Here is a 16733-nt window from a genome sequence, read left to right as displayed (position 1 = left end):
TAAATGAAGGTCATGTTTTAGCAATTTGCTCATATTTTATAACAATGTTACGGCCGAGTTGGATAAAGCGAATGAATACACTATGATAATGTTGGATTTTTCTAAGGCATTTGATAGGATACCACACCATAGGCTGTTGCGTAAATATGGGATTGGAATATAATCTATTGACTTGGATCAGGGGATGAATGAGATTAATATCTCCAATTTTGATATCAGGTTTAATACTGCCTTCAACCGCGCGGTTAGCCTAGTGGCTTTGCGCTTCGCAACCATATGCCTGGGGAAGGAGTGTCCCAGGTTCGATTCCCGTTGTAGACGTGAGGATCTTCCTCAGGCATAGCCAAGTTAGCCGGTCTTGGGTGCGGTCAGTAGGGTTTTTTCCGCCAGTTTATCTGGCGTTTTTCATCCTGCAAACAGGCAAACCGGCCCTATGAACACACGCCTCTACAGTCAAAAATATACCCCCCCCCCCCAGCGGCAGACCAGGCGACGGGTCGGTGTTGGGAGTAGTACTAACAAGAGGTCGCATCTAAAGTAACACGTGAAACCTGCATGGGAAGCGGGAATAACGTGTAGTAGAAGAAGAAGTTTAATACTGCCTTCCTTCATAATGTGATCCATATAGATAATGAATAACAGAGGGGATAATGTGCATCCTTGTCTCACACCAGATTTAACATTAAACCATAAGGACTAAGTATTGCTTGATATAATGCCCCACTGACACAATACAACTGTAATGTTTTCAATAGCTTCTCTCTTGGCACCTTGTCATATGCCTTTTCCAGATCTACAAAATTTAAATACAGATCTTTGTTATATTCCCATGAATTCTCAACTATTTGTCGTAAAGTGAAAATCTGATCCTGACAACCTTTATTTGGCCTGACTCTAGCTTGTTTGTCACCAAGCTTCTCTTCCACAATCCTTCTCAACAGTTTTTCAAGTATACTTGCATAAATCTTACCAGGAACACTCAGTAGAGAAATACCTCTGTAATTCTCACATTCAGTTTTATTTCCCTTTTTATATATGGCTACTATGAAAGCTCTACTCCAATCATCTGGAATTCGTCCCTCATGTCCAGGCCTTCTGAACTATGCAGTACAGCCACAGTAAAACTTACACCTCCATACTTGAGCATTTCTGGTCGAATATCATCTCTCCCACTGCCTTTCTACATTTCAAGTTTTTGATGGCTTTTTCTACTTCAAGTATGGATATGTATTCCTGATTGCATGCCTGGTCAGTGTTTTTTTTACCACTGTGCTGTCACTGATTGTTTCATTTAGCAATTTTTCAAAGTAATTACTCCATACTTCAAGGATATATTTTTTTCCAGTTTTCATGTCACCTTTATCATCTCTAATTCTTTTTACAGTACTCTTTCCTCGAATTCTGAGTTTCTTCAACAATGTCCAGAATATCTTGCCACCTTCTTGATATTTATTTCTATGTTCTTCCCATATCTTTTGTTTAGCTAGTTTTACACAGTGTTTGGCTTTCTTACATTCGTCTCTGTATTCTCTAAGAGCACAATCGGATTTATTTGCAAGGAACTTTTGATATGCTTTCTGCTTTTCTTTCACTGCCTCTTTAACATCCTGTGTCCACCATGGAGTTCTGATTTTTCTATCCTTGCATACAACCTCACCACATACCTTTCTGGCTGAATCAATCAATGTTTTCTCCAGAGCTTGCCAATGAATCTCCAAGGTTTAATTCCTGTTCTCAAACTCTTTCATTTTTTCTTCAATAATGGTTGTGTAATTTAGTTTACAGTTCACATCTGATAGCTGCTGAACTTTTATTTGCTTTAAAACTTTTTCACATATTCTTCTTTTCAATATGAAATATTGAAATCATCTATGGAAGAGTTTTCTTGGTTGCAAGTCAAATACAGTTGCATGAAACTACGTGTAGCAGTACTTTTATATATGTTAATACGTTTCCCATTACTGCCTTTTTTTTTTTAATTATATTCAAGGGAGGAAATTTCATTTAGTTTTTCTGTGAACATAATCTTGTCTAATTTGTAAATATTAGTTTTCAGCGTCCATTAAATTCAATGATGATGACAGATTTAATTTGAGTACTAGTTCTTGAAATTATATATTGGATTCAATAAAACAGGAACCATTTCAGATTCTTAACACCATAATAACATCTCTTCAGATAAAGAGAGAGAGAGGATATTTTCAAGTTTCCTTCAGTAGTCAAGTTGATTTAGTTGTCAAGTGACATAAGAATTTACTTTAGTAACACATATCTAGTAAGCTTATCTTTTATACTGTTCTTTGACTAGAGAGTTTAGTATTTTTTACCATTTTATAACAATATAATATAGTTAATGCATGTTTTGCTATAATATGCAACATGCACCCAGTGAATTGGAATTTTTAATTTAAAGTATATGCTATTCAATGAGCTTTTCTGGGGGGGGAAAAGTATACATGTGTTAGAGCAACACTTCCAGGAGATTTGAGATATCATAAAAATTTTATTATCTGGAACCAGGGAATCATATGAAATTAATTCCAGTTATGTGCTGTTATTAAAACTAAAGATTGGAATTTTTTAATAATGATTTTTAAAGATATTTTTTTTTTTAATTGGCAGATGTGCTCCTTAGACTAATGTAACTGTCTTATAAAGCTTTTATTCCTTATAATTAATTTATAGAGGATATTCTTTGTTAGATTACTGGAATCATTCCAAAGTATATTCTTTTGTAGAAAAATAATGGGTGAGTGATTATGGAAAGCTCCATATTTAGCTGTGAACAGTGTCATGAGCTGATAAGCTGTAAAGGTGGTGAGCATGGGGAATAGTTAAAATGCATATGACAGAAAGCAGCATAACAACATATTGTCAGAGAATGTCAAATGATATTCTCTGGCTCAAACTTTACTTGCCACACTTGGTTATATTTATTTCCTGCCATTATCCCTCTCCAAATTCTGATAAATCTCTGAAGCTGATTTTTCTATAATCCTTCTTCCTTGGGCGCATCTATGTTTGCAGTTCAAATGAACTTCTCTTCTCCAACTCCATGGTTTTTATTGTTAGTAATGATGTAATACAACCTGTTCATTTACTCACTAGAATGCTGCATAATCCTAACCATCCTCCCAACTACTTTAAAGTTTAGGTTGGCCAGGATGTCACTGAATACAGAGGGATCCAGAGGTATCAAAACTCTGCAGCCAGAGAGGCATCCAGTGAGGATGCCTCTCTGGCTGCAAGGATAAAAAAAAATCATAATTGTATGGTGAATTCAGGAAATTAGAGAAAGCATATTGAAAGTTTCTAGAAAATAAGTCCATATGTGTTCTGAGAGAATGCAAAGAAAAATGTAAGAAAACAAAGAATTGTTTAAAAATAACTAAACAAAAAGGAGCAAATTCTGGTGAGAATATAGAAGATAAATATCAGGAAGGTGGCTATTAAATCACTTAGAAATGACAGAAAGAGTACTGTAAAAGAAATGGATATAAAGGTGATGAAAACTGAAGGTAAAGATAGGTAGAATAATTATTTTCAGATTTGCTAAATGAAACAAGAAGTGACAGAATGGCGATGGAAAATATTCAAGAAGAATCTAATCAGACATACGTATTCAGTACTTCAGGTAGAAAATGCCATCAGAAACATGACAAGTAGAAAGACAGTTATTAGGTGAATCACACGGAGGTATAAAAGTTTTACGCTGGCTTCATTGGTGTAATTCAGAAGGTCAAATTTCAGATGACGAATACTTTTATAGTACTCAATGATAAAAAGGGAAAGAAAATTGAATATGAAATTATAAAGGAATTTCCTTACTGAGGACTGCATGTAAGATATATACAGTCATGCTTGAAATGAGGGTAAGCAAAATTGTGGAGAGAAACTTGAAGGACAGCTGAGTTTGGTTGTCAGGATCACATTTTCACTCTACAAATAATTGAGAAATCATAGGAATATAGGAAGGATCTATATTCAAGTTTTGCAATCTGGAAAAAGCATATAACAAGGTGCCAAGAGAAAAGCTGTTCAAAATCCTACAGTATGTAGTGTAGATGGGATATTATATAAAGCAGTACATAGTATATATTTCTAATACTGGTTATCTATACTTTCCTAAATCAAGTGGTGTAAAACACAGACACATGTAGGCAGTCAGAAATTGGATAAATGAGAGCTAAAATTAGATAAATACTAATCCAAAAGATAAATGAATTCTTACAATGGAACCACCATGGATCCCACCAAAATATCAGTGATGTTAGGATCCTTTGCAGAAACCATCAGTATGCAGTATTCATACTTTCCTAAATCAAGTGTAAAACACAGACACAGGGTAGGTAGTCAGAAATTGGATAAATGAGAGCTAAAATTAGATAAATACCAAATGAATTCCAGCAAAATATCAGTCATGTTAGGATCCTTTGCAGAAACATAAACTTATCTATCTAAAACCCAGTGAGAACCCCTTTTTGTAGCATTTTGCAGTTTGCAAGAATAGGCAACCAAACTCCATTCAAAAATTCACGGAGTGCAGTAGCAGCATTTAAATTGTTTAGGATGTGCAGCTTCACGAGCAAGGGACATTGGGGCATGGTCAATGCCATCACTATATACTGTGTTAACAACCAGAATGAAGAGAAAAATCCCGTGTCTATCTTTTTTTAAACCCTCCTGTCACCTGCAGAATTGCATGATATGGATCACTGGTTGGCACTGCACAAGGCCTTAAACACAGATACTTTAATTTTGATCACCCTGTACCTTCCATTCTATGCATTTTCATTGTACATTGCAATTTCCAAGAATATTAGCCCTGCAATGAGTTGATGCATTCAGTCCAGTTTTAGCCTGTGGATTTGTGAATCAACTTAGAAGTAAAATGTCTGATCAAAGACTAGAGGAGGTCACAGACATGAATTTTTAGGGAAATTATGAGAGTGAACAAATCAGTGGCAGAATCACAATAAAAATGAAGATAAAGAACTTAAGTATAAAGAGCTAATAAGCTTCATTTCGGCAATGAAAACATTACTTAAATTAAGGGGATATTAAATCCCCCATAGTTTTAAAACCGAATAAGAAACCCAAAGATCGGAATCAGAGAGTTTCTTGCCGAATATAGTAAACTATACAGTATCGGCGACACTAGCGTTAGCCAATGCAAGTGATCCTAGTACGTAGTACAATACCGGGCAACTCGTTGCAAAGGTGGGGGAAGTTCAGATCGCTATTCTTAGGTATTTTCCATAATGTAAAAACACATTTCCTAGGAAATGTATGCTGTTATTACATTATGGAGGGAGGTCACTACCCAGACCGGTTTCAGGCTTTTTTGAGGCTTCATCAGTGAGTAGCTAGACCTAATACCAAAGTGTATAGCGAAAAGAACTTATGTACTCTCTGCGAACGAGTTTTCCAAACAGGTGCAACCACTAAGTTACTTAAGTATAAAGAGCTAATAAGCTTCATTTCGCCAATGAAAACATTACTTAAATTAAGGGGATATTAATTGGTCCTTGTTGGGTATTATAAAAATTGGTCCTTGTTGGGGATCTAAATAGCAGAGTAGGAAATGATTGTGAGACATACAAAAATATTTTGGGAAAATTTGGAGAAAAGAGCAAAGCTAATAATAATGGCAAATATCTGTTGGATTTCTGCTCAGGACATGGACTGGTTATTACTAACACCATGTTCCAACATAAAAATGTGCACAAATTCACATGGAGAGAAGAGGCTAGGAATAAAACAAGTCTCAATGACTATGGTATAGTTGATAGTGATGTTTTCTCCATGGTGCAGGACACCAGAGTGTACAGAGGATTTGAAATTGGAAGTGATCACTATTTAGTCGAGAGCAGGATAAAACTGAATTTCATATTGAAAAGAATAACATGTAAGAAAGTTTTAAAGCGAATAAAAGTTGGGCAGCTCTCAGATGTGAGCTGTACACTAAAATACACAAAGATTATTGAAGGAAAAATGAAAGAGTTTGAGAACAGGAATCAAACCTTGGAGATTCAGTGGCAAACTCTGAAGAAAACATTGATTGATTCTGCCAGAGAGGCATGTGGTGAGGTTGTTTGTAAGGATAAAAAAAATCAGAACTCCCTGGTGGACACAGGAGGGAAAAGAAGAAAGCATACCAAAAGTTCCTGTCAAATAAGTCAGCTTGTGCTCTTAGAGAATATAGAGACAAATGCAAGAATGCTAAACACTGTGTAAAACTAGCTAAACAAAAGTCATGGAAGGACTTTGGCAAGAATATAGAAAATAAATATCAAGAAGGTGGCAAAATATTCTGGAGGTTGTTGAAGAAGCTTAAGAATGGAGGAAAGAGCGCTATAAAAGGAATTAGAGATGATAAAGGTGACATGAAAACGGGAGAAAAAGATATCCTTGAAGTATGGAGTAATTACTTTGAAAAACTGCTAAATGAAACAAGCAGTGATGACAGCACAGTGGTAAAAAACACTGACCAGGCAAGCAGTCAGGAATACATATCCATACTTGAAGTAGAAAAAGCCATCAAAGGCTTGAAATGTGGAAAGGCAGCAGGAGTAGATGATATTCGACCAGAAATGCTGAAGTATGGTGGTATAAGAGTCTTACAGTGGCAACACTTTCTGCATAGTTCAGAAAGCCTGGACAGAGGGACGAATTCCTGATGATTGGAGTAGAGCTCTCATAGTACCCATATATAAAAAGGGAAATAAAACTGCATGTGAGAATTACAGAGGTATTTCCTTACTGAGTGTTCCTGGCAAGATCTATGCAAGTATACTTGAGAAACGGTTGAGAAGAATTGTGGAAGAAAAGCTTGGTGAAGAACAAGCTGGATTCAGGCCAAATAGAGGCTGTCAGGATCAGATCTTCACTTTACGACAAATAGTCGAGAAAGCATGGGAATATAACAAAGATCTGTATTTAAGTTTTGTCGATCTGGAAAAGGCATATGACAAGGTGCCAAGAGAGAAGCTATTCAATACGCTGCAGTTATATGGTGTCAATGGGACATTATATCAAGCAATACTTAGTCTTTATTTGAGTTGTAAGTCAGTAGTTAGAACTGAAGGAAGTACAGGAAGATGGTTTAATGTTAAATCTGGTGTGAGACAAGGATGTACATTATCCCCTCTGTTATTCATTATCTATATGGATCACATTATGATAGAAAGTGGTATTAAACATGATATCAAAATTGGAGATGTTAATGTCAGCTCTTTGCTTTATGCGGATGATGTTATACTTCTAAATAAATCCGCTACAAGTCTGCAAGATTCTCTGACTAAATTGAATAGCTCTTGTAATAGATATGGTATGAAGGTCAGCAATAAAAAAACAAAGACAATGAAAATATGCAGAATCATTGAAAATGTCAACTGTGTTGTGAATGGAGAACCTGTGGAACAAGTAAAACATTTCATCTATTTAGGCACGATTATTACTGAAGATGGTAAATTAAATATAGAAATAGACAACAGAATCAGCAAAGCTGGTGTGGTGGGAAGTCAATTGAATAAATTCATATGGAATAAGAGAGAAATTAGTTGGAACACTAAATTAGCTGTATACAAGACAGTGTTCAAACCAGTTTTAACTTATGGATCTGAGAGCTGGGTCAGAAGTAAAACACTTGACGAAAGACTAGAGACTTCAGATAAGAGAGTCCTGAGAAAGATTATAGGCGTGAACAGATGGCATCAATGGCAGTATCATATTAAAAACGAGGATATTAGGAAAGAACTTGACATTGTCAGCATCCAGGAATGCTTTAGCAGAGCTAATCTCAGGTAGTATGGTCACTTAAACAGAATGGGCGAGGAAAGATTAGCAAAACAAGTGTTCTCTGCCAAGTTGGCAGGAAAACGACTGAGAGGAAGACCAAGATATAGGTGGATTGATACGGTACAAAGTGCTTTAGACGATAGAAATATAAGATCTGATAATATTGGAGTGTTGACAAGTAACAGACTGATTTGGAGGAAAATTGTAGATAGGAAATTAATAATGATGTAATTTTTTTCATGTAGTACTATCATATCCTGTACACCCCTTGAGGGTACATGGCAGGAATTTGATGATGATGATGATGATATATGGGGTGCTTAAGGGTCAAAGCTGTATAACTGAGAGGAGACCTTCACATAGCCTTTAAAGGAATGCAGAGAACCGACCAGGGCTTCTGACCTAATGTACAATCCTCACCTTATCGTGGTGCACCCTGTTGGGTATCTACTTGGATACTGAACGAACGAGGATGGACTGGCAATTTGGGATTTAGCCGACCAAATTGTATTCTTATTGGTTAAACCAAAATAAAAAATAATGGTACAACATGCCAAAATTTCATGCCAGCTGGGGCATCACCCAGTTCAACAAGGCCTCTGTTGTTTTCGCCAGGGAACCAGGGTGAACAGCGAAAAGTCAGCTACTGAAACAAATCCGAAAACGCACCCCAACACAACATCACCAGAGTTAAAGATCAGTACTATCAACATAAGAAACCTGAATGGCAAAGAAATGGAGCTAGCTGAGGAATTAGATAAGTACCAGATCAAAATAATAGGGGTGACTGAAACAAAAAAGACAAAAACTGGTGAGATCTTTCTGAGCAATAAATAGAAAATGTTATATTCAAGCAATGACAATCAAGGAAAAGAAGGAGTAGCCATAGTATTCAACACAAAATATGAGGCTAATCTTCTTGAATGGCAGGCATTCTTAAGTAGACTGTTGTGGGCAAATATGAGAATGAGGAAATGGACAGAGACTTATTTGCGCCTATGGTCCCACAGAAGGTTCTACTAAGGTAGAAGTGGAGGAATTTTTTGAGGCTTTAGAAAAAGCAACTGATACAATGAAAAAGGAAAATGTTGGGGATCTAAATAGCAGAGTAGGAAATGATTGTGAGACATACAAAAATATTTTGGGAAATTTGGAGAAAAGAGCAATAATAATGGCAAATACTTGTTGGATTTCTGCTCAGGACATGGACTAGTTATTACTAACACAATGTTCCAACATAAAAATGTGCACAAATTCACACAGAGAGAAGAGGCAAGGAATAAGAAAAGTCTCATTGACTATGTTATTGCTGATAGTGATGTTTTCTACCTGGTGCAAGACACCAGATTGTACAGAGGATTTGAAATTGGAAGTGATCACAATTTAGTCTTGAGCAGGATAAAATTGAATTTCATATTGAAAAGAATAACATGTAAGAAAGTTTTAAAGTGAATAAAAGTTGAGCAGTTCTCAGATGTGAACTGTAGACTAAAATACACAAAGATTATTGAGAAAAAATGAAAGAGTTTGAGAACAGGAATCAAACCTTGGAGATTCGATGGCAAGCCTTGAAGAAAGCCCTGATTGATTCAGCTAGAGAGGCATGTGGTAAGGTTGTCTGTAAGGATAAAAAAAAATCAGAACTCCCTGGTGGACACAGGAAGTTAAAGAGGCAGTGAAGGAAAAGAAGAAAGCATATCAAAGGTTCCTTGCAAATAAGTCAGCTTGTGTTCTTAGAGAATAAAGAAAAATGCAAGAATGTTAAACACTGTGTAAAACTAGCTAAACAAAAGTCATGGGAGGACTTTGGCAAGAATATAGAAAATAAATATCAAGAAGGTGGCAAAATATTCTGGAGGTTGTTGAAGAAGCTTAGGAATGGAGGAAAGAGTGCTGTAAAAGGAGTTAGAGATGATAAAGGTGACATGAAAACGGGAGAAAAAGATAATCCTTGAAGGATGAAGTAATTACTCTGAAAAACTGCTAAATGAAACAAGCAGTGATGACAGCACAGTGGCAAAAAACACTGACCAGGCATGCAGTCAGGAATACATATCCATTCTTGAAGTAGAAAAAGCCATCAGAGGCTTGAAATGTCGAAAGGCAGCAGGAGTAGATGATATTCGACCAGAAATTATGAAGTATGGTGGTATACAAGTCTTACAATGGCTGCACTGCATAGGTCAGAAAGCCTGGACAGAGGGATGAATTCCCGATGATTGGAGTAGAGCTCTCATAGTACCCATATATATAAAAAGGGAAATAAAACTGAATGTGAGAATTACAGAGGTATTTTCCTACTGAGTGTTCCTGGCAAGATCTATGAAGTATACTTGAGAAATGGTTGAGAAGAATTGTGGAAGAAAAGCTGGGTGAAGAACAAGCTGGATTCAGGCCAAATTGAGGCTGTCAGGATCAGATCTTCACTTTACAACAAATAGTGGAGAAATCATAGGAATATAATAAAGATCTGTATTTAAGTTTTGTCGATTTGGAAAAGGCATATGACTAAGTGCCAAGAGAGAAGCTATTCAATATGCTACAGTTATATGGTGTCAATGGGGCATTTTATCAAGCAATAGTTAGTCTTTATTTGAGTTGTAAGTCAGCAGGATTTGAATTGAAGGAAGTACAGGAAGATGGTTTAATGTTAAATTAGATGTGAGACAAGGATGTACATTATCCCCTCTGTTATTCATTAGCTATATGGATCACATTATGAAGGAAAGTGGTATTAAACATGATATTGAAATTGGAGATATGAATGTTAGCTCTTTGCTTTATGCAGACGATGTTATACTTCTAAATAAATCCGCTACAATTGACTGACTAAATTGAATAACTGTTGTAGTAGTTATGGTATGAAGGTCAGCAATAAAAAATACAAAGACAATGAAAATAGGCAGAATCATTGAAAATGTCAACTGTGTTGTGAATGGAGAACCTGTGGAACAAGTAAAACATTTCAGCTACTTAGGCATGATTTTTAGTGAAGATGGTAAATTAAATATAGAAATAGATAACAGAATCAGCAAAGCTGGTATGGTGGGAAGTCAATTGAATAAATTCATAAGGAATAAGAGAGAAATTAGTCAGAACACTAAATTAACTATATACAAGACAGTGTTCAAACCTGCTTTAACTTATGGATCTGAGAGCTGGGTCAGAAGTAAAACACTTGACCAAAGACTAGAGACCGCAGATATGAGAGTCTTGAGAAAGATTATAGGCATGAACAGATGGCATCAATGGCAATATCATATTAAAAACGAGGATATTAGGAAATTCCTGGATATTAGGAAAGAACTTGACATTGTCAAGTTCTTTCCTAATATCCAGGAATGCGTTTGCAAAACTAATCTCAGGTGGTATGGTCACTTAAACAGAATGGGCGAAGAAAGATTTGCAAAACAAGTGTTCTTCTGCCAGGTTTGCAGCAAAATGACCCAGAGGAAGACCAAGATATAGGTGGATTGATACGGTACAAAGTGCCTTAGACGATAGAAATATAAGATCTGATAATGTTGGAGTCTTGACAAGTAACAGACTGATTTGGAGGAAAATTGTAGATAGGAAGTTAGTAATGATGTAATTTTTTTTTCATGTAGTACCATCATATCCTTACACCCCTTGAGGGTACATGGCAGGAATTTGATGATGATATGTATATATGGCTTGCAAGTTTTAATTTTTTTTTTTCAATAGAACAGTTAGTAAAGTTAGTATTTCTGAACTATCTTAACTATATAGAAAATATCAAACATAATTCTATCAGATTTCAAATTACATACTTTTTTTTAATTTAATGTTGTTGGTTTCTGCATCCAATGACTGTATTATGAACAAGTGTGACCACACACTTTCTGCAACTGAAAATTTGATAGATGTTAGGACACTATACCTAGTTACATATAATTAGTGCCACAATAAAACTTTGTCTTGTTATGTTTGTCTATTTTTCATTATACAGGATTATTTTCATTCTGTCTTAGTACACAGTCTCTAATTGTCTCTGTACTGTATTAAGTTATACAATAAAAACTTTTGTTTTGCTTGCATTTGTGAAGTATGGCAACTGTGGTGGAAGGGATATTTTTCATTCCAGCCATTAGAAACAACAGATAAAGTGAGTAAAAATCTTATTCCTTTGAACAATAATCCCTTATACCTGTGAACAAAAATGAATCATATGTTTTACAACAAAAAACATCTGGTGATCTCTGAAATATTAGTGAAAATCAATTTTTCACAAGTAAGATTTATGAATCATAACTTACTGCTTGATCCATTTCAATTATAATCTTCATATCAGTTCTTGTTAACTCCTCTTCATGCCATTTTCTCATTTCCTACATAGAGAATTAAAAACAAAAATGAATCCGTCTCTCTTACATGCACAAAAGACCAAATGAAATTGAAAATACCCAATAAATAAATTAGCTTAAGGTTTCTGTACATAAAAAAAAGACAGTAAAAATGTGTTTGCAGGTCATTTTATTTGAGATTCTCACTAATAATTTTTATAACACCCCCCCCTTTTTTTTTGAAATGTGAATCCCACATAAGAAAGACTGCAAAAAATAATATTAAAAACCTGCTCTAGAGACTAGAAATGGAACTTGTGCAAGCCACTTCAGGCCTCCAATAAGTAATGGCAGTCTAATACAATCATCTACCTGCCAAAAACATCTATCAGCAAACATACATGCAGTGAGATTCAAATCCACAGCTAAATGGATGGAGTAGAGATGTTGTCTAGTTGGTTATCCAGACTGGCAAAATCTTATGTGGAGTAAATCATACATAAAACATTAAAAATTAGGTGTTAAGTTGGAGAAGAATGATGGTGGGTCATCACCTTGTTTTCAGCTGAGAGAGAGAGAGAGAGAGAGAAACAGATAGGCAGAAGTTATAACCATTGATAATAACTGAAGACCAAAAAGGTATTTCTGTTTTACAAGAGGTAAATTTTCTTGCAATTTGCATTTATTTATTTTATTGTTTTAATGATCACACATGGGAAAAACATTACTTCTGTAGTATATGACATACCACACCATTTAGCATAAAGTGTAAGATTGAACATACATCAAACTACCTCCTTTCTCAGCTTATCACAATACTTGTCAATTGCAATCATGCTAAAGGGATTTTACATTACTCATCATGCTATAACTGATCAGCAAATGACCAGATATTAATTTTTAAACCCAACAACACATTACTCATGCATAAGCTGAACATAGCCTTCTTGCAATTAGTCACTTTCTTCTCTGTGACTATACATGATACTCAGTCATTCCCTGGTTCATATCAACAGTCGATTACTCACCTTCAGCTCCTCCTCTTCCCGATACATACACTATCTATCAATAATTGTCTGTTATTTGAAGTTATGGAACATTCCAGGTTTGTTAATAACATAAAAACTGGTGTGCAGATAGTAGGAAGCAGTATTTCATCATAGTAGTTGAATACAGGTGGTACAGCAACACAATGTTAACTAAGTGACTTCGAGAGAGGTGTCATCATGAGCTGTCACATTGGTGGCATGTCCATATGTGCTATTGCTGCTCAAATGGAGCATCCAAAATCAGCGATTTGCAATGTGATCAACAAATGGAGATATTCTGACATCATTAGTGCAGGAAAACACCCAGGGAGGCCACCAAAAATGACTGACGGGGCAGAAAGGTGTTAAAATGAGTGGCACACAAAAACTGTCTACAATCGGCACAGACCATCCGTGATGAGTTCCAGAGCACCAGCAACACCATGGTGAGTACTAATACTGTATAAAAAGAACTTCATTTATTGGGTTTCCACAGAAGAGCAGCAGCAGCACACAAATCAAACATCACAACAACAAACAAGGTGACTTCTCTGGCCTGGTGCAAAGAGCATGTGAACTGGATAATTGACCAGTGAAAAATGGTACTCTGGAGCGATGAATCAAGGTTCACCTGTTTCTAGTCTGTTGACAGGGTGTGGAGGCAATCTGGTGAATGCTTGTTACCACTGTGTGTGTGTGTGTTGTACCCACAGTAAAGTTTGGTGGTGGTGGAGTAATGGTGTGGGGCGCATTCAGCTTTGAAGTGGGACCACTGGTTGTTGTCTGTGGTTCCATGACAGCTCAGTACCTTGATATTCTGGATAATCAGGTGCTGCCTACACTGTGGAGTTATTATGGAATGTACCCATGTTACTATCAAGATGACAATGCCCCATGACACAGAACTGCAGCAATTATGGAATGGTATGAAGAGATGGGTGTTAAACGACTTCCCTGACCTCAATTCCATCGAACACCTGTGGTACGAATTAGAGCAGCGAATGAGGTCCAGAGCAGCATGTCCTCAATCTGTTGCTGAACTCAGTGCTACTTTGATGGAGGAATGGAGACAATTCCACCTGATGTCTGCCACACATTAGTTGGAAGCCTCTCTCAAAGGGTGCAGGAAGTGATCAAAGCCAAAGGTGGACATACCCGATACTAGAGTTCGTCTGCTAGTATCAATTGTAAATTGCAAAGGTATCTGGACTAATTTTAAGCTGAATTAACACATACCAGAGTCTGTTAAAAGGTCAGAGAGCAATTTTTCATTCTTCTGTTGCCATATTCTTGTCAAATGTATTGCCAATTCTTTTGCTCATTTCTATAATATACATGGTCATATCCCATCTAGTCCTACAGCCTTACTAAAGGTTACTTAAATTCTCAATACTTCAGGTGTATTCAGTTTTAGAGTGGGACCACTGGTCATTGTCAGGACAAAATTACTACAGATCTTGATTTACTAAAGTAAGACTAGGTGCAAGATATATAAAAATCAACAGAAAATGCCAGATAAAAAAAAAGTGATGTTTATGATACCTAGTGGATAATAATACATCGTAATTAATTAGTAAACAATGTGCAAGAGTGTGTGTGTGTTCATTATGATATATTGAATTAGTACATAACCTATATTATCTGATTTTTTTCTTAAATAATTTGAGAACTATTTTATCTCTCTGTCTGAAGTTTTATTGACCTTCAATCATTGTAGTAGTTATTTACTGTGTATAAAATATGCAAAGTCAGAGACTACAGGATCTGTGGGAATATAATATCGCAATTACAAACAAAAATATATGATGGCTGTGTTTCTATTTGCAAGAGTAAATTATATACTTGTATCACTTGTCGAGCGATATTAATGGGTGCTTTTTTTTTTTTTTTAAATTAAGTAGGTGAAACCCATCCATGAAAGGTTACAAATCTAAAACAAATTCAATACTGCAGGTAGGCTAAGGGTTAGACAATCTGGTTCCCCTGTTCTTCAGAGCAGAACTTTTTCAAGTTATTTCAGACATACAATACTATTACCATCAATTATGCTTTATTTTTTTGGAAGGCAGGGAAAGGAGGAAAGTGTCTTTGAAAAAAGATATTGCATAATAATTTATTAAAGAAAGATGGGTTTCAGAAAAGACTGTCAGTCACATAACCTTTTCAGAAATAATAGTGTGGTCAGAAATCGGTTCTCTGATTTTATGGATAAGTGGGGAGGGGAATTAAATGAAAATGAGCAAACTTTATGGAAACACTCACTTCAGCTTCATATTAACCAGGATCTACTGTATTATAAATTGTTCATTATAATCATAATGACATAAATCTGATTATCCTATACAGTAGCGAACAAATTAATCCGAACAAGCTGAATTTTCATCATTTTTGGTTTACTATTTTCGGTTTTGGTTTTAGTTCACTATTTTGGTTGAGTGAGTGCTGTGTGTTTTAACTGTCTCTATGATGTTTATCAATAGTGTTGTACATTTTTAATAGTGAAAACAAGTTGACATTCATAGTATTTTATTCATTTTGCATAGCTATAAAATGGATACATCTCCAAGTATTGATGATGTATCTTAATGATAATGATATTTTAAATAGGTTAATGATATTTTAAAGAGGTTTAGGAAGACAGGTACCTTTTCTTCTGACAGAAAAGGAAAACTACACTTACTCTGTCATTTACTAGTTGGGAAAACCAAAATAAATCCAACAATGTCTGATGTAAACTTAAATAGAGATTTGGCAGCTACTGGGATTGATGTTTCTGACACGATAGTCCATTGCAGATTGTTGGAAGCAGGGAGCACTGTCCACAGACCAAAAAAGAAACAATTACTGACTAAGGCTATGCAGAAAAAGAGGCTCCAGTGGGCAACAGTGTACAAAAATTGGGCTGTTGAGAAGTGGAAGAAGGTCATATTCTCAGATGAGAGCCATTTCTTTGTCCAAGGAGAGTGAGTACCAAATGTTCACAAATCAGCGGCTGAGAAGACTTCTCCCACCCATCTTCAGCAAGCTCCTAAATATCCAGTTAAAAAGATGTTCTGGCACTTGACGGTCCAGGATCACTTGTGCCTGTTGATGGTATGATGAAAAGTGACAAATACATAAATATATTGGAGATAAGAGTGGTCCCACAGATGCAGAAAGACAAAGAACTCATCTTCCAACAGGATCTGACTCCATGCCAGACTTCAATAAAAGTGAAAGAGTCCCTCAAAAATCACAACATCCAATTACTTTAATGGTCAGGTAACTCTCCTGACAGTAACCCAATAGAAAATTTGTGGGGCTTAGTAAAAAGAGACTTGGAAAATTAAATTGTGATACAAAGGATAACTTAATACAGTCCATTATAAAAGCATGGTTTCGAGATGCAGACATAAGAAAAATGTGTTCTACATTGGTCAAATCCATGCATAAGCAAATTAATGAACTTATTAGGAACAGAGGAGCACATATAAATTATTAGGTAAAGTTTGAGTTTACTTATTTTCTTATGAAATTAATGTTTTTCTTTAAAATGTGAGTGTTCAGATTAATTTGTTCGGTACTGTATGAGTGATTATATAGGATAATATGATCTATCCTT

The 16733-nt window shown here is 35.7% G+C and overlaps 1 protein-coding gene across 4 annotated transcripts in view; it reads right to left on the bottom strand.

Moving 5' to 3' along the window:
* Positions 1-16733, bottom strand: part of gdl (gonadal protein gdl) — a 71201-nt gene that overhangs the window by 16981 nt on the left and 37487 nt on the right. For 3 of the 4 annotated variants that reach the window (XM_090412166.1, XM_090412167.1, XM_090412168.1), the window contains exon 4: positions 12078-12149. In XM_090412166.1, the coding sequence (XP_090268292.1) occupies positions 12078-12149 (72 nt within the window). Of the gene's footprint in view, positions 1-11591; positions 11670-12077; positions 12150-16733 lie in introns of all 4 variants that reach the window. The other variant, XM_090412169.1, reaches the window with a different exon arrangement.

The sequence above is a fragment of the Typopeltis vanoorti genome, chromosome 22 (genome assembly GCF_054136105.1).
Source record: "Typopeltis vanoorti isolate ZY-2024b chromosome 22, IOZ_Tvanoo_1.0, whole genome shotgun sequence".
NCBI classification, from domain to species: domain Eukaryota; kingdom Metazoa; phylum Arthropoda; class Arachnida; order Uropygi; family Thelyphonidae; genus Typopeltis; species Typopeltis vanoorti.
Note: the sequence above shows the minus strand (reverse complement) of the source record. Positions and strands in the feature narration are given on the sequence as shown.